This window comes from Eretmochelys imbricata, chromosome 4 (genome assembly GCF_965152235.1).
Source record: "Eretmochelys imbricata isolate rEreImb1 chromosome 4, rEreImb1.hap1, whole genome shotgun sequence".
NCBI classification, from domain to species: domain Eukaryota; kingdom Metazoa; phylum Chordata; order Testudines; family Cheloniidae; genus Eretmochelys; species Eretmochelys imbricata.
Genome location: NC_135575.1, coordinates 109,710,448 through 109,733,121, shown reverse-complemented (window position 1 = coordinate 109,733,121; position 22,674 = coordinate 109,710,448). Strand labels below are relative to the sequence as shown.

At 42.9% G+C, this 22,674-nt stretch overlaps 1 protein-coding gene across 1 annotated transcript in view; it reads right to left on the bottom strand.

Moving 5' to 3' along the window:
- Positions 1-9,517: 9,517 nt before the first annotated feature.
- Positions 9,518-22,674, bottom strand: part of SEL1L3 (SEL1L family member 3) — a 56,146-nt gene continuing 42,989 nt past the window's right edge. Inside the window, exons 20-23 of the mRNA XM_077814609.1 lie at positions 21,427-21,554; positions 13,507-13,609; positions 13,340-13,412; positions 9,518-10,566 (exon numbers count right to left, since the gene is read on the bottom strand). Coding sequence (XP_077670735.1) covers positions 10,427-10,566; positions 13,340-13,412; positions 13,507-13,609; positions 21,427-21,554 — 444 coding nt within the window. The 3' untranslated portion in view covers positions 9,518-10,426. The remainder of the gene's footprint in view (positions 10,567-13,339; positions 13,413-13,506; positions 13,610-21,426; positions 21,555-22,674) is intronic.

Here is a 22,674-nt window from a genome sequence, read left to right as displayed (position 1 = left end):
TGTGGAAAGGCCAGCCAGAGCTGTGCAGGAGGGTGTGTTCAGGGGCCAAACCCACAGGTCACTAACCCCCCATGCACTGGATCAATTGTGGACACACACTGTGCCCCAGAATCTGTGTTTCTCCATCCCTACCTGTGCCACTGATTCCTATTGCCACAGATCTCAAACCCAGTCCGAATGCTGCTTCTTACCTTGAGCTGAGTTCAAACCCCACAGTTGGTTGAAACAACTTCACGCAGTTCCCTGAGCTCATGTGCTGTACGCTGAATTGCAAGCCTCTTCCAGTTTTCCTCTCTATGGGTACGTCTTCATGATAGCAATAGCTTGTGTGACTGGTGCCCACAGTAGCCTGGCCCAAGGTGTGAGAAGCCACACTGCAAAGCCATACCGGAGTTACTATGTCCCCATGGTACTACACTCGGACTTCTGGGGGCATTTCCTATGGTTCTTTGTGCTGCCATAAGCTGAGCTGCTCTGTAATTCTTTCCCACTGAATTGTAGAACTTGTCTGTCCTCTGGGGCGCATGGTCGGAGAGGGGAAAATTGTGGGAAAGCCTCAGATGACTCGCTGTACTTGAGTGGTTCAGCCTGCATCCTCACTGCAAAATGGATGAGTTACCAGGCAGAGTAAAAATGACACCTGAGCTCTAGCGTCTACTACAGCCAGGCCAGCCAGCCTAGGTTTGAAACACTACCAGACTTGGGTGAGAGGATTTTGAGTGTGGATGGGAGGGGGGGTTAACACAATGCTTCCATTAACTCCGCAGTGAAGCCATACCCTATCCATTTGACGCAGCTACTAAATGTAATTGGTTTGGATGTCCCAGGGCTGCAATTCTTAACTCTAGCACAATTTTTAGATGTATAAAATCCAGCATTGTAAGCCAAAGCATTGAAGGAATTCTGCTGTGATTTGCCAGTAAATGCAGTCAAAGGTGCTGTTTGTGCAGATCTCTTCAGCTTTGTTATTTGGACCTAATTTTTCAATATAGTCTCACATTTTGCACATTCAAATAATTGTGGGATTAACTAATGTGGATATCTATGAGGGCAATTAGATGCCTAAATACCTGTTTTTAACCTACAAGTCATTTATGACCACACGTGGCTGCAAAAATTGCAGCTGCAAGAGGGAGACTGTTTTTTAACAAAACAGACCCTTTAACATTAGTCTAATATATGACAAGAGAGTCGAACACATCATAATTGAATGATAATGATTAGTTTGGACGACCGAAACGGTTTAGTATTGCTCGTAAATCAAGCTGTATATCTCCGCTGCTAACTAGGTTTAAGCATAGGATGGATAATAAAGCATTTATTTTATTGGCCTCATAATTATGCACGCTTATTTTTATTACTGCATTCTGTTAAACAGTATGCTGTGCAAAGCATTTTCCATCTCTAGTATCTATGCATGTACGTCAAACATTGTCATAACTTGATCTTCTGACACGTATAGACATTTATTACAGTAATTTCTATGCGCTTGCTTCTTGCTGTTTTGTTTGAGTTTAAATTTGCTCCAAATACTGGTGCAATAAAGTTTTGACTCTTTCTAGTGCAAACAATATTTGATAAAGTTACAAGAAAGGCCACATAAAAATTATGGGCACAATAAAAGGACGGATTATGCAGCTTTTCTGTTTGCTGGATCTCTTCCCTGCTCTCTCAAGCTGCCATTCAAGGGTGGCAATGGGCCCCCATTCACCTCAGAGGAAATGGCGAGAAGCACTGGCAGCTTGGATGTTCCTTAGTGATGGATGAGCGATAAAGGTGGATGAGCGATAAAGAGCGATAACGGACACAGCTAGACATGAACAAATCAGAGAAGGGAACGGGAAGAGGAAAGTTGGGGACAAGAGCAGGGATAGAAGAGAGCCTGGAGAGTTGAGGCGTTTTGACTAAACAACGAAGATTAAGTGATAAAAGAGCCAAATTTACAAAGGTGCGGACAGACACCTAGTGGGCTTTACAAAGTGCTTTTACAGCATAAGAACCTAGGTCCCACTGAAAGGCTAGGAGAGTTAGGCACCTAACTCACCAACGTGCTTTTGAAAATCCTACTAGATTTACTTGGGGGACTTATTATGGTGTGTGTACAGCACCTGATTAGGCACCTTGCCATTAAGTGGAATTCACAACCTCGAGATAGATGCCTTGGCTCCCCATCCAAGGAGAATTAGGTGCCTAACAAAGCAATTCACAGATGCAAGCACACTAAATGGAGAGCCACTTAAGCTAGCAAATAGGAAATGCTGAGCAGAAGGGTACAGCCTAAGGCACACCCAACTCTCAAAGGGAGTTAGGCCACCAACTTTGGGCTGCAGGGAGATTCCTTTCTCCATTGGGGATTCACAGCCGTTATCCCTTTCCTGGCATTAGGTGCCTAAATCAGGTCTCTCTTTTCTCAAGTGAAAGCAAAGAGGAGGTGGGGTGCCCAATTTTACCCGAGAGCCCAGTGGTTAGCGCATTCACCCCAGGATGTGGGAGACCTGGGCAGGGGTGTCAGAATAGGGGGAGCCAAGAGGAGATGGCACATCCACTTTTCGCCACAGGCCCAGCCCCTGCCCCTCCTGTGCCTCCTTCCCCCGAGGTCCCAACCCCTGGCCAGTCCCAAAGCCGGAGCCCGGCCTGGGTAAGACCAGTCCAGGGAGCCTGGGCAGTTGAGGGGAGCCGCAGACCCTCCACCTGTGGACTCTCCACCTGCCCAGGGTGGGGAGGTCCCAAGAGAAGCCCCTGAACTGTGTCCCCGCCCCCTGTGTCCGCTGCCCAGGGCAGATGGATGGTCTGCAGCTTCCCACAACTGCCTGGGTGGCTCTTACCTATGGCCTGGCAGTGGGTCTTTTGGCCCCCGAGACCCTGCTTCCAGGCCAGGCTGGAAGCCAAAGCCAGGTCGGGATAAGAGCCACACGGGCAGCTGTGGGGAGCCCCAGACCTACCACCTTCCCTAGAGGGGGGTGCCCTGGGTGTGGGGACACAGGCTGGGGGCTGCTCTTGGGACACCCCTCCCTGACCAGCTCTGGCTTGACCAGGGGGACAGGGCCTCCACGAGAAGAGGAGGGGAGGGGGCAGGGCCTCATCCTCCCCCCACTTTTAGAAAGAATCCATCACCCCTGGGCTTGAGTTCCAGTCCCTGCTCCATTGAATACTGGAGGCTAAAGCAGCTGCTGAACATGTCTACCAGATCGAGCCCTCCAAGCAAGCGAGAGCGGGGGATACTTAGCCTGTGAATCTGCTGCGGCTTAAGTGTGAATTAGGCACAGAGTTGCTCAGTGATCTCAGGATTGAGGATGTGGGCATGTGCACCAGCAGAAATGGAGGTGCCCTGGGAACTTTACTGGCAGAAACATAGGCTGGGTAATTTAGGCACCTACAGCATTAGGCAGCAGCTGCGCGGGAGTATTGAGGATCTAAATTTTGGATTCAGGTACCAAAAGTGGCATTTAGGTGCCTATGTTCCCCCTTGTGAATCTGGTCCAAGGTGCCACAATCTACATCTTTAGGCCTCTAAATATCTTTGTAATTCTGCTCCAAAATGACCATGAATGTAATATGGGATTTTCATAAGTGGTCAACTGGCGAAGGAACACAATGCCCTTTGAAAATCAATAGGATTTACATGCTACTGAAAACCGTATGCCTAGCAATATCTACAATAAAATACTTGAACTGCATTATTTATATCCTTGTCATCAATATTTATTTTGATATCCTATACATCATACTACTTCCTGCATGAAAGCCAAGTGTGGTGTAAATGTCTAACAAAAGCAGGCTTATGGGAGTGCAATCATTACTTGACATGAGTTCTGTGCAAGGCATATACTGTAAACGCACAGAGGCTGGAAGTATGGAAGATATGCTGTTTTATTCTGCATCAGGTTCAGACACGTTGCTCCTGATTCACATTTTCACTGAAATCCCTTAACACTGCAGCATACAAAGGGCCTTAAAGTTTATTTGTGCCTAAAGTGGTATAAAGGGGCCTTAGAGCATCTAGATGGGTTGGGAATTAGGGTGCCTGGGGCTGCTTTAATGCACTCTAACTTGCAACTGTAGCCAAGCCCTACGACTCAGGCCCTTGGTCTTCACTCCAAAGATTTTGCATAGTCCCAATCCTGTTTACATATCTGTCCTACTACACTCTTGCTCATGTACTACATTCAGTCTACTCTTCCAGGACTGCATAGCCTTTAGGCACCTTCTCTCACTCAGGATTTGGGGCTATTTTCCATGCTGTTCTCTGTCTGGGCCATCTCCTTCTGCCCAGCGCACTAAGCAATCTTGCTCTCATCCAAGATCCCCTTTAAAAACTCTTACTAATCTCTCACTCCAGGTCTCTTTCAACAGCTCAGTCATCCTATCTAGCTCACATTCTATCATATCTTTATGAAAACACCCAGCCAAACAAAAATCTCACCTTGGAAATCACAACGTATGTGCAACCTGTGACGCTATGCCCCACATTCTTCATAGAAATATTGGTATAATATGATTATAGCATATCTAAGATGTATTTTATGCAAGATGGGTCATGTGAGATATCATTGGAAAGATTATGATGTACTGACTATGATTATCCTATTTGTGTGCATGTATCATGTTTGTATTTAAGTTGGGAATATTGTCTATGTACCTATTACATAGGTTTACACCTGGGGAACGCCCGCTAGACAGAATGCAATCAAGTCTAGATTGCTGGTTGAAAAGGGCCATTAGGAAGAACAACAGGTCTTTGAAGATGCTAACCTCCCACTTTCCTGAGAAGCTTCCTGAGGACTTATGGCTGCTTTGACACTGCTTATGGCTGCTTTGACATGTGATCATGTACCTGGTACTGGACTCCATCTTGGAATGCCAATATTTTTCCACTGGGATGGGAGGGGAATCACACTGAGAGACAAAGGATTCCTGCCATATGTAAATCGTATTTAAGGGGGGGAAGTGAGGTAATCATAGAACTGGAAGGGACCTCGAGAGGTCATCTAGTCCAGTCCCTGCACTCAAGGCAAGACTAAGTATTATCTAGACCATCCCTGACAGGTGTTTGTCCAACCTGCCCTTAAAAATCCCCAATGATGGAGATTCTACAACCTCCCAAGGCAATTTATTCCACTGCTTAACCACTCTGACAGTTAGGAAGTTTTTCCTAATGTCCAACCCAAACCGCCCTTGCTGCAATTTAAGCCCATTGCTTCTTGTCCTATCCTCAGAAGTTAAGAAGAACAGTTTTCTCCCTCCTCCTTGTAACAACCTTTTATGTACTTGAAAACTGTTATCATATCCCCTCTCAGTCATCTCTTCTCCAGACTAAAAAAACCCAATTTTTTCAATCTTCCCTCGTAGGTCATGTTTTCTAGACTTTGAATCATTTTTGTTGCTCCTCTCTGGACTTTCTCCAATTTGTCCACATCTTTCCTGAAATGTGGCACCCAGAACTGAACTGGAAGAATTACTTCTCGTGTCTTGCTTACAATACTCCTGCTAATACATCCTAGAATGATGTTTGCTTTTTCTGTAACAGTGTTACACTATTGACTCATATTTAGCTTGTGATCCACTATGTTCCCCAGATCCCTTTCCGCAGTACTCCTTCCTAGGCAGTCATTTCCCATTTTGTATGTGTGCAACTGATTGTTCCTTCCTAAGTGGAGTACTTTGCATTTGTCCTGATTGAATTTCATCCTATTTACTTCAGACCATTTTTCCAGTTTGTCCAGATCATTTTGAATTTTAATCCTATCCTCCAAAGCACTTGCAACCCCTCCCAGCTTGGTATTGTCCGCAAACTTTATAAGTGTACTCTCTATGCCATTATCTAAATCATTGATGAAGATATTGAACAGATATCTTCACTGAATCCCCGCCCAGGATGACGGCTGAAAACATCGAAGATAGAAGGACTGAGGGGGGTGGAGAGAAGAGCTGAGCTCAGGCTGGAAATGGTATCTGGCCTGTGAAAGAAATACCTAGAGTTTTAAGCTGCAAGCAAGAGCAGCTTGTCTTCAGAAACCTCTGCAATCTGCCATAAAACAACATTTAGGGTGAGAAATTACTACTTGTAACCAGTTTCTTAAGTGTATTAAGCTTAGTTTGCATATTTGTTCAGTAATCTGCTTTGATCTGTTTGCTATTCCTTATAATCATTTAAAATCTATCTTTTGTAATTAATAAACTTGTTTTTGTTTTCTCTAAACCTAGTTTGTGGAATTCATAACTGCGGGGGGAGGGAAGCTGTGCATATCTTCCTCCACATTGAGAGAGGAGAAGAATTTCAATAAGGTTATGCTGTACAGTTCTCTGTGCAGCGCAAGTCGGTACAGTTTTGGGTTTGCAGCCCAGAGGGGGTGTGCACTTGAATGCTGGGCAATTTCCTAGCTGAGTCTTCCCAGGCAGAGCTGATTTCAGTGTCTGTGTCTTTCTGCAGCTGGGTCTGTCCCTACCTGTGTGTGTGCTGGAAGAGGCTTGAGGGCCTGGTTCAGCAGGACAGTGTAAGGGAGCCCAGGCTGGTGGAATAAGCGGGCTCAGTGGTACTCCAGTACATCAGGCGGCACTCCGGAGTAGGGGCATCAACCCGTCACACAACCCTTCTTTGTATTTTTGTACGGTACTTCGTCCAGTATAGAGGCAGATTTGCAGCTGGTGTAAATTGTCAGAGCTCCATTACTTTAGAACGTAAGCCCTACGGGGCATGGTCTGTGTCATCTTGCCTGCTTGTAAAATGGCATGGATCTCAATGGTGCCATACAAGTATTAAGAAATGTTTCATATGTATGAAATTTATTTAATTTCAAATATAAATATACAAAAGTGTTAGCATCGCTGGGCCTAATTTTCATGTATGCTTATGTGTAACTACACACTCCAATACACACACAGAATTGTATGCTTAAAGTTCATCCCCATGCAGATTAGGAGATAGCATAGTCCAGTGGCTAGGGCCACTGAGAACACCTGAATTCTGGGTCTACTCTGCCACTAACTCACCCTGTGACCCTAGGTAATTCACATGACTGAATTTTCAGCATGTCCTTTAATTTTTGGGTGTCTGATTTGGGGCACCTGTGGCCTATTTTGCAGAAGTGGTGAGCACCTGCAATATACATTGATTATAACTGACTTTATTTGTGTAAATCTAGGTCTTAATTTCTCTGTATTTCAATTAAACCATCTGTAAATTGGATATAATTGTCCATGTTTCTGCTAATAATAGGAATTCCTATCTCTTATTTAGCACTTTTCATCCATAGAGCTCAAAGGTCTTTACAAAGAAGGTCAGTATCATTATCTCCATGTTTCAGCTGGGGAAACTAAGGCACACAGCAGTGACGTGACTTACCCAAGGTCACACAGCTGGCAAGCAGCCGAGCTGGGAATTGAAACCACGTCTCCTCAGTTCTAGCCCTGTGCCCTATTCATTAGGCAACACTCCCTTTTATCAAAGTTCTTTGACATTATTGTTATCATTAGCTATGGCTAACTGGCCATTTGCAGATACAGACACCCATTTGCCTATTCCTTTGTTGTAACTGTGCACAAATTAGATGCACAATTGTGCACCCATTTTGGAAAAATCAGGTCTCTAATACCTTGCCATGTTTTCATTTGTATTTTGCTGCAGGTGATGCTAAGTTGAAACCAATAGAAAGATAGGAAAGAAACCTCAGACCTGGTTATGCATGTTACTATTTGAGTGATAGAACATTGCTAGAAGCAGCTATGTTTGTGATGGATTATTGCTCTCTCTCACACACACACACACTTTATTTTCTAGTATGAAATGAAGTTAGGTTAGTAGCTTGTTTTTGGTGCTATATTTCTGAGCTCTTTCAGCACTCTTTATCCAACCTAAATCTTAAAAATGGGTTATACAAAATATAAACTTGAAGAATTCTATTCTCTGCTCTAATTTGGGAAAACCGCTTTTAAATATAACTTAATCGATAATTTTCCATTTCAGACGTAATATTTTCTGCAACTACTCAGTTTTCTCTCTTTAAAAAAATCCCCCAACTGCTGGTTGTCTAGGTTTTATAATAGTAATAACTTCCCAAAAATCAGTTATTATCACAAGTAAAGGACAATAACTTAATTAAATCGCTGTTATTTCAGCATTAATTAATTCCATCTTATTGTAAAGTAGTATTTATCTTCACATTACTTGATCATTAATTACTCTTCACATGGCTTCCGCTGTAATCATAGAATAGTAGGACTATGAAGGGACCTCGAGAAAACAGGTGCTGACTTTTATTTTTTGCAGTGGGTGCTCCATCCCTGCTCTACCCTGGGGCCCCATGCCTCCTCCGCCCGCTCTCCGGAGGCCCTGCCTTTGCTCCACCTCTTCCTTCCCCCACTCCACTCCCTCCCCTGAGGGCTGCTGCTCACTGCTCTCTGTCCTCCCACGAGCATCTGCCACCAGCAGCCCAACAGCCGATCGGTGGCCCCCGCCCAATAGCTGTGGCTGGTGGGTGCTGAGCACCCCTTATTTTTTCCCGTGCTTGAGCCCCTGAGCACTCACAGAGTCAGTGCCTATTCCTTGAGAGGTCATCTAGTCCAGTCCCCTACACTCATGGCAGGACTAAGTATTATCTAGACCATCCCTGATAGGTGTTTGTCTAATCCGCTTTTAAAAATCTCCAGTGATGGAGATTCCACAATTCCCAGGACAATTTATTCCAGTGCTTAACCTCCCTGACAGGAAGTTTTTCCTAATGTCCAACCTAAACCACAATTTAAGCCCATTGCTTCTTGTCCTATCCTCAGAGGTTAAGAAGAACAATTTTCCTCCCTCCTCCCTGTAACAACCTTTTATGTACTTGAAAACTGTTATCATGCCCCCTCTCAGTCTTCTCTTTTCCAGACTAAACAAACTCAGTTTTTTCAATCTTCCCTCACAGGTCATGTTTTCTAGATCTTTAATCATTTATGTTGCTCTTCTCTGTATTCTCTCCAGTTTGTCCACATCTTTTCTGAAATGTGACACCCATATCTGACGCAATACTTCAGTTGAGGCCTAATCAGCAGAGTGGAGTGGAAGAATTCCTTCTCATGTCTTGCTTACAACACTCCTACTAATACATTCCAGAACGATGTTTGCTTTTTTTGTAACAGTGTTACGCTGTTGGCTCATCAAAACTCAAAGGTCTGAAAATGTTTTGCCTTTTGGCTTTTTGTTTTTTCAATGAAAAGTCAAGATTTTCCATAGGGGAAAACCCCATTTACTGATGAGCTTTTCTGAAAAGGCTACAAATAGTGGAGCACTGCATGATGAGATTACCTGAACAGATTATATCCTCTAAAGCTAATTTGTGGCTACAACATTTGTGTAGAGCTATCCTATCTGTAACTCAAGACAAAATGACAAATAAGCCAGTTACCATACAGTCAGCAATAGAAAAATAATTTTATTTACTCTTGTAAATAAAGCAGTGCAAAGAGAGTAGTTTTAACTGACAAAAATGCATAGATGGATACAATTACATACGATTTTTATGTGTACACACACCCGCTGAACACAGTCACTCCTTTCCTACATCCACTCACTTTGCATAGCTTTAAAATCAGACAGATGAGATCTATGCTCTGTATGATTACTTCCTGTACATTCTGTTATCCTGACTGTCCTAACTAGCATTTTTATTATTTATCATCATTTGTATTACTGTAGCCTATTGGACCTCTAGACATGGAATCAAAGACCCCATTACACTAGGTGCTGTATAAACATATTAATTAATGAAAACGACACCTGATCAATAATTTAGTTCAAGGACAATTTAAGATCTACTGTAAGACTGGAGAGAAATCCCTTCCTATATTACCCATATAAGAATTTGAGAAGAAACTGTTCACTGATTTACTGTGACACTTCCATTTTTTTTTGTATTTTTTCGTAAAGGGAGCTGCTCCCTATAATCAGTCGCTCTTGTTCAGCTACCCAATACATTCAAAGCAAACAAACACTGGCGCCAAACCTCCAGGAACAGGGCTACAGGAAATTTAACCTTGCGTCTAAGTGTGGGCAAAGACTGTTTAGTAAAATATCAGATACCGTGGGTGAAATCTTAGCCGTACTGAAGTCAATGGGAGTTTTGCCACTGACTTCAAAGTGTGGTCAGGATTTCACCCCTGTTTTTCTATTCCCATCAAAAACAAGACCATACAATGCATTCAGATGTATAATCTAATGAGATAATCAACATGTATTCTTGGTTGGGGTTTTTAAAATTTCCTTCTCCTTTATATAATAGATAGATTAGATCACTGGGTTTGCCCAGCTGTAACTAAGAGCAGGATTTAGCCCATGAAGTATATAGTTAATACCATTCTATACAGTTGTGAACTCTTAGTATTGTAACTGCTCAAGACCATGCCTTCCTAATGTTTGCTTTGGAATTCCAATCTTTCAGAGAATTACACCTCAGCTGATCGAATGGGGATGCTGAGCTAAATTGTTCGTAAGAGTAGATTCCTCTTGCTCTGATCTAGTGTCACTGGTGTTTTCAGTGGAAGAATGTACATCTGGAGATTGTTCTGGCCTTGGTGTCTGAGAATCATTGGCTGTAGAAAAAACAGAAATACAGAATAAATACTGAAATGTAGTACTATATATAAAGTATATACGTACATATCTGGCTTCCATACAATCATGTAAATAAAACTACATGGAAGAAAAATCAAGCATTCAAAAATTAAGAAATGTCAAAATAAGTAGCCCAATGTAACTTTAACTGTGTCCCTTTGTGTGTATGCATTCGATGGCCCCTAAATTATATCAATTGCAGCTGGTAATAAAGGACAGGGCTTTCAAAATCAAGTTTATAATGCATCTGTGAACAATTCATATATGTTGTAAGTCTTATTTCTTAATAATTCAGTATACTTTATATTAATAAAGGAATATTTGTGATTATAAGGGATTATTTTCCAAAACTTAACGACGGGGTGTGTGAACTGCAGAACACACCCAAGTATTGAGCGCTAACTGCCTCGTGTGGTCACTGCTAGTGCAAAGTAAAAGGTAGCTTTAGAGAGAAGACTACACTAATGTGAACTAGTATCTTTTAGTTTGCACTAGCAGTGTCCACACAGGGCAGTTCGTGTGCAACATTTTGCTGTATGCTGCAATTCACAACCCCATCGTCCACACAGTGGCACAGTGTAGACATAGCCCTGATTTTACTTTATTTTGTTACAGTAATAAGCCTGTCACCATATACCCATTCTGTGAAGATTAGACGATAACATTTTTAAGTTTCCAAGAAAATACAATATAATGGAAACCCTCTTTCCATAATTTGTCCATATTTCTTCCACAGTTTGCTGATCAAAAACTGTCTTGTCCTTAGATACGTGCCTACCTTTGCTCTCTTCTTTAATTTGTGGCTGATCATGCTCTTCAGCTTTGTTGACCAGTGATTTACTATCTATTGCACATCATGAGCACTTTTCCCCCTAGACAATGTTTTTTTGTCTGTAATATTCCTTTGAACTGAAAAAAAATTTCTAGGAGACTGAGGGCTGATATGTGGCCCCAACATTGATTCTCTACTTCCTCCCTATCAGAAAAGAAAGCAATGGACAGGATTTTCCATTCTGTTAGTTCCATTTTGACCCACTCTTGCTCTTCTGTGACTGATTCTTTACGGGTGTAAAGTATGAGCTTCCATCTACTGGTATAAGTCAGAGTTACTCCCCAGTAACTATTACACTGGGACCTAGTGGCCTGGGATGAGGGAAGCCCAACTGGCTCCACTGCCCACGGATTAGGTGGAGCTCAGTCAGGGTGCAGAATACAGCCCACTGAATCTAATAGCAACAATCACCTGAAGTCATAAACTCATTAGTCTGACTATTCACAAGGTGATAGGTATAAGGACTATAAAAGGAAATGATCTATTCCTTCCAGTTACTATTTCTTAAAGTTAATGCTATACTAGGAATCTTCATAACCACTGCCTTAACAACAGGTTTAAATTAGTCATCAGTGCTAGGTTTCATTCAGACTTCAGTAACTAATGTGATGGTCAAAGCATCAGAAAGGCTTAACACAAATGGTAACAAACAACAACAACAAAAAGTGGTAATAAGCATAACCTCTCCTGTGATACTAATTACGTCTCTGAACCTTTATTTCAAGGATAGGTTAAAAATCCTCTTACTGCTGCTTAACCCAACTCTAGTTATAGAAAAATATTTTACTAGAATAGGACACATGAAATTGACATTACTGAACTGTCTGTTCGTTATTTTTTGTTTGTTTTATTCCCATTATTCTAGTTAACTGTACTTCAAGAAGAGATGAGGAAAAGAGATGTGCATGGGGCTGGAAGGAGTGATTTGTAATGTAGATTCAGAGAGCGAAGTATGTATTACTTGGAGAAGTGACGACTACGAAAGGCTATGATAACAAATATCTGATGGGTGTGAACATCTGAAAGGGAGAGGAATTACACAATTAGGACGGTACACTGGGTATGACTAAGAGTATGAAAATTCAGAATGCATTAGGCAGATAAAATTCCTGAAACAAAAGTTTAGGCTGGATATCAGGGAAAAAAGCTTAAAAGTGAGGTATAGTGTGGAATACTCTCCCAAGGGAAGTGATAGAAGACAGATCACTTGGAGCATGTGAAATCTTGCTGGGAAAAAAACAGACTAGAAAAAGTATAGTAGGGGGTAGTCCTGCACTGGCACAGAGATGGGCGCTCTAGTTACTAGATCTTTTCCCATTTCTGTGACTATCATTTCACATAGAAGGAAGCTGCAGTTTTCAAGCTACAATAATTATGTTAAAAACAGCCAAGGCCTTAGTAACAAAAGCCCTTAATTCACTTATACATCCATTAATAGCTTTTTGGAGGATGAAAAAGTAAAAACAGTATCTTACTTAGGATGCTGAAATAAAACAGAGCGCTACAATGCTATACAACATAATAAGAATGATTTTCAGATCCTCTAATCAAATTGCGTTTGGTTAAAATTGGTGAAAGAATGGTGAAATTGTTCCGGGGGGTGGGGGGAGGATGGCAAATATCAATACACAGTTCCAAACTACTGATCTGGTGCAAAATTATTGTTCTGCACTTGAGGCCTGAGTCTGCACACCCTTACTCATGCTGATGCTCTGAAGGCAGTAGGACTACTTGTGTGAGTCAGACCTACTCCTGCAATTAAGAGACTGAATTTGTAGGACATTACTTGCTTTAAATTATATATGAACTGCATGCTGGCACCAAATCTTGAAGTCTGTTCTATCTTTAAAGTTCCCTATTTTACGTATAGAATTATTTTTTTTCTAGATTATTTCAGCCTGACCATGGCAAATACTTACCAGACAGAGACTGAAAATATTGCATTGCAAATGCAACCAGTATTGACACAAGAAAGGTTCCCATGAAGTAGATCTGCAATAAGTTTAGAAATGTGTGTTAGATCAATACAAAGGTAGGGCGCTGGCTGTAACTGTACTGATGAATGTGACAATGGAATAATACATACCAGAGTAGAATGCAAAATGTTATTCCAGAAAACTCTTAAGTAAAAATAAAGCAAAGCTAATGAGCATGGATTAATTAATTCTTGATTGCTATGAATCCAGCACCTATAAACAAAAATAAAAAATGGTGTTGAATCTTTAATATTACTGTTTGGTACTTCTATAGCAGTGGGACTACAAGAAGTAAGAATGGTAGCATTGGGCCCTAAGTGACTTATCCAAAGTTGCACAGCTACTCGGTAGCAAAACTGGGAATAGAGCTCTCATTCACTGACTCACAGCTCTATGCATTAACCACTAGGTCATCCTTCCTCATTTATCTATAAGGTGATTTTACAATGTTACAAATTACTGAGTGAACTTTCAGTACATACTGTACTTCACTTACAGGGTAGAATGGGAATTGCTTTATGTGGTATCAAGGAAACCAGCTCTCTGTAAGTAAATGGAACAGATATAATGGTTACGTATCCGTAACTGGAGTTCTTAGAGATGGAATCTGCGTAGTCCTACTCACGCGACGCACCAGCGGATGCAGCTGAGGCGGTGAAACCTTCTTGTAGCAGTGCCCCTAAGTGTCCCCTCCTTACCTCTCTCTTCTGCGTTCCTGCAAGTTCTGAAGGTGAGGCTATAAAAGACGGTGTGGCTGCCTCAGTTCTTTCCAACCTTGCCTTCTCAAGTCAAAATTCTATTAGGATTCCCAGGAATGTGGGTGAATATGCAGAGTCCATCCCCGCAAAACCTCCAGTTACACGTAAGTAACCTTCATTTCTTCTTCACGTGTTTGCTGCACAGTCCCACTCACAGGATAGTTTGGCGAGCAGTACCCCATAATGGAAGGTGGGACTCAGAGTCCCAATCGAATAGGGATTATAGTACTGCTCCACCAAACTACTCCATCAAACAGTAGACCCAATCCAGATGCTAGGTCTAGGGAGAAGTTTTGTAAAAAGTATGTGTGGAGCTCCAAATAGCAGCCCTACAGAGCTCTGCAACTGGGACATGTCTAAGGCAAGCGATGGAGGTAGCAATTGCTCTGATAGTATGACCTAACCCCAAGAAGGGGTGGAATGAATACTAGTTATAGATTTCCCCTATACTCGATCTAACCCCACTAGATAAAGTCTGAAGAGAGTGTGTGTCTTTTATGGTTGTCTGCATATGAAATAAAGAGACTGGAGGATTTCTGAAATTCCTTCATTCTATTAATACAGTAAGCCAGAGCTCTTTTAGCATCTAACATATGCAGCTTTGACTCCTCTATGAGAGTGTGAACCCTCGGGGGAAAAAATCTGATTGACATGAAAGTCAGGTACCACCTTGGGAAGGAATCTAGGATTAGGGCACAGGCCACCTTATCCTTGTGGAAGATACCTGATGAGCCATGTGGTGGTAGTTCACTCATTCACCTAGCTGAGGCTGTGGCTACTATGAAAGCAGTTTTTATAGATAGATGGTACAGACAGCAGTCTTCCATAAGCTCAAAGGGAAGTGTCATTAGCTGTTTCAGGAGTAAATTGAGATCCCATGATGGTACTGGATCTTTTATTTGTGGATATATATTGGCAAGTGTGACCCAGGGACCTCTGGGTTCCCACTGGCAGAGGGCACAGTGGGGCGTAGGGCTACATGGACCCCCTGGATCTGGTCTCTACATGATCGTTCATCAAAGGGTCTCATATAAGGTCTCTACAGAAAGCCTGTGTCACACGGATCATCATATCCATTGCGAAATGTATGGATGCATAATATGTAATGAGTTATGTATATATACACTGAAGATAATGCTCTTAAGGTTTGTGAACTGGGGTTGGTCACCAAGAGGTGATAAAACAAGTTTCTTTCAGGTGGGAGATGCTCTAGATGTCTGTCTGTACGTAAATTGAGTATTGGATACTTCACAATGGATGTCTATTTACAGACTGAGTAAAATGCTAATCAAGAGACTGCAAAGTCTACAGAGGAGTTTTTCTGCAGGAAAAACAACCAGCAGGGGATATACTGTTTGCAGTGAAGAAAATGGATGGTTCGAATTATTTTGAGGTTGCACAGGTACACCTTAACCTAGGGGACAAGCTGCCAGTGTGTTTGTTTTATGAATGGAGGATCACAGCCAATCTGGCTGTTTAACCCTGGGGGTGAGTCTTGGAGTGGGCTAACATTTATGAGGCAGGAGATTGTCTTGTTAGTTAAATTTAGGCTACAGAAAGCATGTTACTACTTTATTTTATATGTAAATATTTATTTCCATTAAGTCTACTTGCTTCTTCTTGAAGTTCTATTATTTGTTAAATAAACTTTTACCTGATTTCAGTATAACCATATCTAAGTGCTATAAATTGAGGTGAGCAGTGATCCTGAGATGTAACTGGTAAACTGAGGGGTACTGTTCCTTTGGGAATAGCAGATCTGTGAATTCTGTGAGTGTCCAGGGACAGGACAATCCAGGGGTATGACCCTTGACAGGCACAGACAAGGCTTCCTCACACTAAAGGCAGGTGGTGGTGAGGTGCCTCACAACCCTGGGACCCCCCAGGAAGCATCACAGCAAGTCCCTTCATAATTTTTCTAACTGTATTATGTGCAAAGACAGGTTTGCAACCCTGCAAGGTGCGGATCTCATCTATAGATTTCTTTAACAACAATTCATGAAGTTCTGTTACATCTCTATTCAGCTGATCTACCAGGCTGTTGTCCTTGCCTGCTAGGTGTAGAGCTACGGGATAAATGTTGTGCTGGATATGCCAATCCCATAATGCAACTGCTTCTTTGCACAATTGGGAAGCGTGAGACCCTCCCTGTTTGTTGATATAATCTAGTCATTGTGTTGTCTGTGACAATTGCATTACCTGTTCTGGCTGTGAGGGAGACATAATTTGAGAGCCCAATGGATTGCTCTCATTTCCAGGTTATTTATATGCAGTGTCTTTTTCTGAGAACTCCAATGACCTTGACCTGTCAATTTGCTGAAATGTACTTCCCATCCCTGTTGGAGGCATCTGAGGTGACTATTTCAGATGGAGCTGGAGAGTTGAAAGCTACCCCTCTCAGAACATTGTAACGTTGAGTCCACCATGTCAAGGATAGCAGTATCTTACTTGGAATGGTCAACTATATGCACGTGCCATCTGTGCTTGGTCCGTAACTTAACATCAGCGAAAACTGAAGACTTTTCATCCTGAACTGAGCATAATTTGTGACATAAGTGGCTAAACCCATGAAGCCTAGAAAGAACATGACTCTAAGTGGGATCTTGATGAAGCACTCTGTAGTGGATTGATGCTTCAGGTATCTTTCTTCTAATAGAAAGGCTCTGCCCTCCAGGGAACTGAGACCTGCTCCTATAAAAGGAATCCTTTGTGTAGGTAGCAAAAGAGATTTTTTTTTCTTGTTTATCACAAGTCCTAACCTCTTGAAGAGGGAGCTTGTGTAAAGTTTGCAACCATGGAAAGGTACTTTGTAAATAGCCATGAGACAGTAGATGGGTAAGATTTAGTACTGGGACTGGTCTTGTCTAACCAGGAAATGAAGATATTTTTGATGCCTGGATCTGATGTAGATATGGAAGTACACATCTTTCAGACTGAGAGATGTAAACCAGTCTAAGGTGGTCAGGAAGGCTATGATGGATGCTTGTCTCAACATGGGGAAATGGATTTTTTTATAAAGGAGACAGGCCTTCCATAGATCTAACATTGCACAAAGCCCCCAGTCTGTCTTTTGGTATCAGAAAATATCTGGAGTAGGAACCTTGTCCTTTGAATTCCCTTGGCACCTCCTCTGTGGCTCTTGATTCCGACAAGGACTCTGATCTTCACACACTCTCTTTTGAGAGGGTCCCTGAATAGGGATAGAAGTGGCACACCAGCCAGGTGGAGGAAAGGAATTGAGTCGATGGCATAATCACTCAGTAATATCTCCAGAATTCATTTTGGATGTGATGTCATTGCGAGCACTGACATAATAGAAAAGTCTGGAAAGATGGCAGGGATTGGAAAGAGGTTACAGGTTGGTCTGAAGCTTCTGATCATCATGTCAAACTTGAGGTCTGATGTTTGAATTTGATGTTGCAACTGATGGTTGTTTTCCCTTCATTTGGGGCTTAAAAGGCTTTCTCTTCTATGGCTGTGTAGAAGAAGGCTTCTGACACTGAAAATGACATAATTCTGAATAATAAGATGATGAGGAAGTGGGATAGAATTTTCCATGATACCTGAAGACAGGTCTCAAACTCCTTCTCCCCTGAGCTAGGTAGACACCTAAAGGTCTTGCAGTAGACCTCATGACCATCATCTTCTCCAGTATCTCCTTGGCCTTATTACTAAATAACCACAAGACCTCTGAAGAGAAGATCTTCTACCTTTGATTTGGTTTCAGGTTGGAGAAAGAAGATCTGAGCCAAGCATGTCTGTATAGTGTGATAGCTGAAGCAATCACTCTCACTGCTAAAACTACAGCATGAAAAGAAGCTCTAACCATATTTAGCCATTGCCTGCCCCTGTGTTTTCAAGGTGTTGGCCAGATTCCTTAGCTCTTTGGGAAGTGCTTTGGCAAACATGAACATCTTTTTCCCGTAACTGATATTGATAATTCAACATCACTGCCTGGTAACTTGCTACTCTAATTCTGAGCTATGCAGATAAAAATACCTGTCTACCAGCTGCATCCATCTTCTTATACACCCTGTCAGAAGGTGTGGAATGTGATTGCCCTCTTCTGGATCTTTGTTCCACCCCCGCCACCACTAGAGACTTAGGGGTATGGTGTGCCTGAAAGAATGGAAACTTCTATACCAATAGATAGAATTTGTGAGCTTTTTTCAATATAGCCTAATAAAGTGACGGAGTAGACCAACTGTCTTCCCAGGCTGCAATAGTTTATCTAATATTGGAAAGATAATCTTATTTTAAAACAGGATGGAGGTTTCTTCCAGTGTGACTGATGGAATTGCAGTGCCATTGCCATTCTGTCCACAAGTTTGTGGAACTGTAAAGCATCATCAGAAGGAGAGGAAACTGAAGCAACTCCAATATTTTCATCCAGGAAAGATTCATCATCAAGTTCTGGCTCCAATTCTTGACAGTCCACCTGAGCTGTAGGCTCCTCTTTTTCTTCTGAAAGAGTATCAGAAATTATGGTAGGAGAATGAACCTTGAAAGCAGGAGAAGTCAACTGATCTGGGAATCTCGGAGATGAGGAGTGAGACATTTTCTGACCCCTCGTGGGTGAGGGGTTCTGACAAGAATTCAGAATATTCCTATACTGTCTATGTGAAGGCCAGTGGGGTCACCTAGCCCACAGTGGTATCTGCCAATCATGCCACTTACTAAACTCAGGCTTCAGGTCATATCTAGGAGGACTTGTTGTTTTCTAGACACCAAACCTAGAAGTCAGAGTAACAGTCGTGTTAGTCTGTATTCACAAAAAGAAAAGGAGTACTTGTGGCACCTTAGAGACTAACCAAACCTAGAAGTGTGTTCTTTCTCATAAGCATGGAAACTGGGTGGTATGTTGGTATGCCTAATGTGAGACAATCCCTACTCAGACTGTGGATACAACCTCAGATCCAATTGGATCAGACACAGATTATTGGAGAAACTACAGGACCTGGCATGTGTAAAACTGAGAAGGGGAAACAAATTTATTGGTAAAGCCACAGGGTGTGTTGGGGAAGAAAGGGAAGTGTCTTATTGTCTGTGAAAACTTATCCAATGTCTTCCTTTTCTCTTTCTGGGAGATCTGAGGAGGATAACTAGTGGGAGCTTTCCTGTTATCTCCCTTAGGGGAAGAAATCATTTTTGTCCTTTGTAGATCTGCCAACAGATCTGACTTTGCATTTTATGGTGCTCTTGTGATATCACTGTAGAGACTGGGGCAGTTTGGATGGGTGATGTAGAAACAACTGTGGGCTCTGGAATGAACTTCAGGTCCGATGTGAACTTCAGGAGTGGTGGATGGCTCTTAAGCAGGGATTTATCCTGAGCTAGAATCTATCTTAGACTTTGATTTAGGATCCAATGTTCTCTGATCTGGATCTGATGGATACAAGAAATGTCCTGATTGTGGTTTGGCTCTACTAATGGGAGCCTTCTTGTCTCACACAGTTTCCAAGACCAGCACCGATGAAGTCTGAGCGTGTTGAGGTCAGATCCAATCATCTGCGAACTTACTGCACTGAGGTCTTGGATCCTGATTCTGGGCAGATACTGGAAACTTTTGAATAGTGCTCTTCATCTTCTTAGTCCCCGATGGGTCAGGAGCTGACACTGGCCTTTTCAACTTAGATACGGACTCTTTAGATGAGCTGGATTTGGGAGGTTTTGCAGCCAGAGCATCTTGCAGCAATAAGGCTTGCAGCCTGTTCTAGCGCTCCTTGTAAGTTCTTGGGTAAATGTTCTGCAGATGGAGCACCTTGAAAGAGAGTGCCTTCTCTGAGGCATGCTGTGCATCTGGTATGGGCATCAGACACCAGGAAGACTGCTGGACAAGACATGCATCTTTTGAAGCTAGGTCTCTTAGCTTTTGGATCCGCCATAGCACTTATAGTCAGAACTGAAGGCTTAACTAACTATCCTAAGAATAAAAATCTAACCACTAACACTGACACTACACTAAGCTAAGGCACTGAGTTCTTTTAGAGAGACAGATCCGGGAGAAGTTCACATCTGTCTGCTGCTGCAGCTGAAAAGGACTGAGGGAGCACCATGCCCCCTTTTTATAGCCCTGCCCTCAGAATGTTCAGGAACGCAGAGGGGAGGAGCAGGAGGGGCGTGTGTGCACTCTAACCGGCACTGCTACGAGAAGATTCCACTGTCTGAGCTGCACACACTAGTGCAGGGGTGGGCAAACTATGGCCCGCGGGCCAGATCCGGCCCTCAGGGCTTTGGATATGGCCTGCGGATTTGCCACCCCTGTGCCGGCGTGGGCCCCGTGCCGCTCCGGGAAGCGGCCGGAACCATGTCCCTGCAGCCCTTGGGGGAGGGGGGAACAGAGGGCTCGGCGCGCTGCTGTTGCCTGTGGGTACCTCCCCCGAAGCTCCCATTGGCCAGGAACGGCGAACCGCAGCCAATGGGAGCTTCGGGGGAGGTACCCACAGGCGCGCGGAGTCCTCTGTGCCCCCTCCCGCAGAGGCCACAGGGACATGGTGCTGGCCGCTTCCCAGAGCAGCGCAGAGCTGGGGCTGGGCCCAGGGCAGACAGGCAGGCAGGGAGTCTGCCTGCCCTTGGTGCATGCCGTTGCCACCCCAGAGCCGCTCCAGGTAAGTGGCGCCAGGCCGGAGCCTGCACCCCAAACCTCTCCTGCACCCTTCACCCAATCCCCTGCCCTGAGCCCCCTGCTGCACCTTGCACCCCACCTGCACCCTAACCCCCTGCCCTGTGCCCCCTCCTGCACCTCTGCCCTGAGCCCCCTCCTGCACTCCACACCCCTCCTGGCACCACTACCCTGAGCCCCCTCCTGCACTGTGCACCCCCTCCTGCACCCCTGCCCCAGCCCTACATTCATGGCCCAGCAAGCAATTTCCCCACCCTGATGTGGCCCTCGGGCCAAAAAGTTTGCCCACCCCTGCACTAGCACATCGCGTGAGTGGGAACATGCAAAGGTCACTTGAAGAAAAACCAGAATTTCCAAAGTGAAAGTAGATAAATGTCAGCATGTCGTAGCAAAGCAAGCAGAAATAAATAGAAGCTGTTCCTAATTCAGTACTCTATATTATTTCTCATATTTGTATTTAAAAGGCTATGTTAGGCATTTTACAAATGGAACAGGTACAATTGCTAGAACCTAGTTTGGCAGTAAAATTTAAGGCTACATTGTGGGATCAGAGTACTCAACTAGTCCCAGTGACTTTTGTAACAAGTAATAATGTGAGTAAAGATAAGAATTCTAGCTCTTGGTATTGAAAGATGAATATATAAACTCACCTTTGATAAAGTTCCTCAAGGATGGAAATATTACTAGAATGGAGAGTCCTGTTGATCTCTAAGTGATCTAAAATGTAGGGAGGAATGGAATTACCCTCTTCCATGAGAAGGGCCAAATTAAAGAATCCCTAAAAATACATAAAATATACAATTATATAGAAGAAGATACATGAAACTAAGGCCTGATCCTGCACCACTGAGCTCAATGAAAGTTTTATCACTGACTTCAGTGGGAGATGGATTGGGCTACTGATCAGCATGTCAATAATTACAATTACTTTTTTTTTACCTTTTTCACTTTAATATCATATGGTTCTGTGATCTTCACTGAATAAATGTGAGCACCTTATTTCTCCAAGATATGCTCATGTGAACGATACATTTACAAGAACATCATAAACAAGAAAACATTCCCCAGGCTAATTCTAATTCATCTTAGTGTAATGATGAGCTCCATTTTCTCAAACTAGCTTACTAAGGATCTAAGCTTTTCATCCCTAGATCCTGTCTAACTACAGCAACAATTGAAGAGCGCATCATGCCGACATATTTTATACAAAGCCTGAAAGCAGAAATGGACCATGTTCTGTTCCCAATTAGTCCCCTCCCATGTAACCCTACTGACTTCAATGGACGTTGCAATTGTGTATCTGCAAGGAGAATTTAGCTGGAAATGGCTTGGGCTCTGATCCTGCAACAGCATCTGCTTGGACAGACCTCTGACTTCAGTGGGACACTTCAGAGGTACAAGGGTCTGTCTGTGTGAATGCAGTTGCAGGATGGAGCTTTGATGTGTCTTTCCCATTTAAAACTGAAGACACTTGTTTCTCTTTGCTTTCCATTTTAGCTGCTGTTGCAGACACTGGCAGCTTTTTGTTTCAAGATCCTTGGGGTGGGTCCCAACTCTGGTAACTGCTCAAATCATGTGCAAGAATTTTTCTGGTGTCAATGAGAGTTCCATATGCCTAGGAGAGCAGAATACGGAAGAATATCGGCTATGAAGATCTGAGAACAAAATGCTGCCCAGTGTTAAATTACTCATGTTTTTGGTACAATGTCTTGGAATAACTTGGCATTATGAGAGCATATATGCTGAAGTTTTTTGTTCATGGGAACATACTGGGCCAAGTTCATCCCAGGAGTAGCTCTTCGCTTTAAGGGAAGTGCATCATTATTATTAATTTGTATTACAGTAGCACCGAAAAGAGTAACGATGAACTAGGCTCTTCACCTTTAGCCCTAAAAACA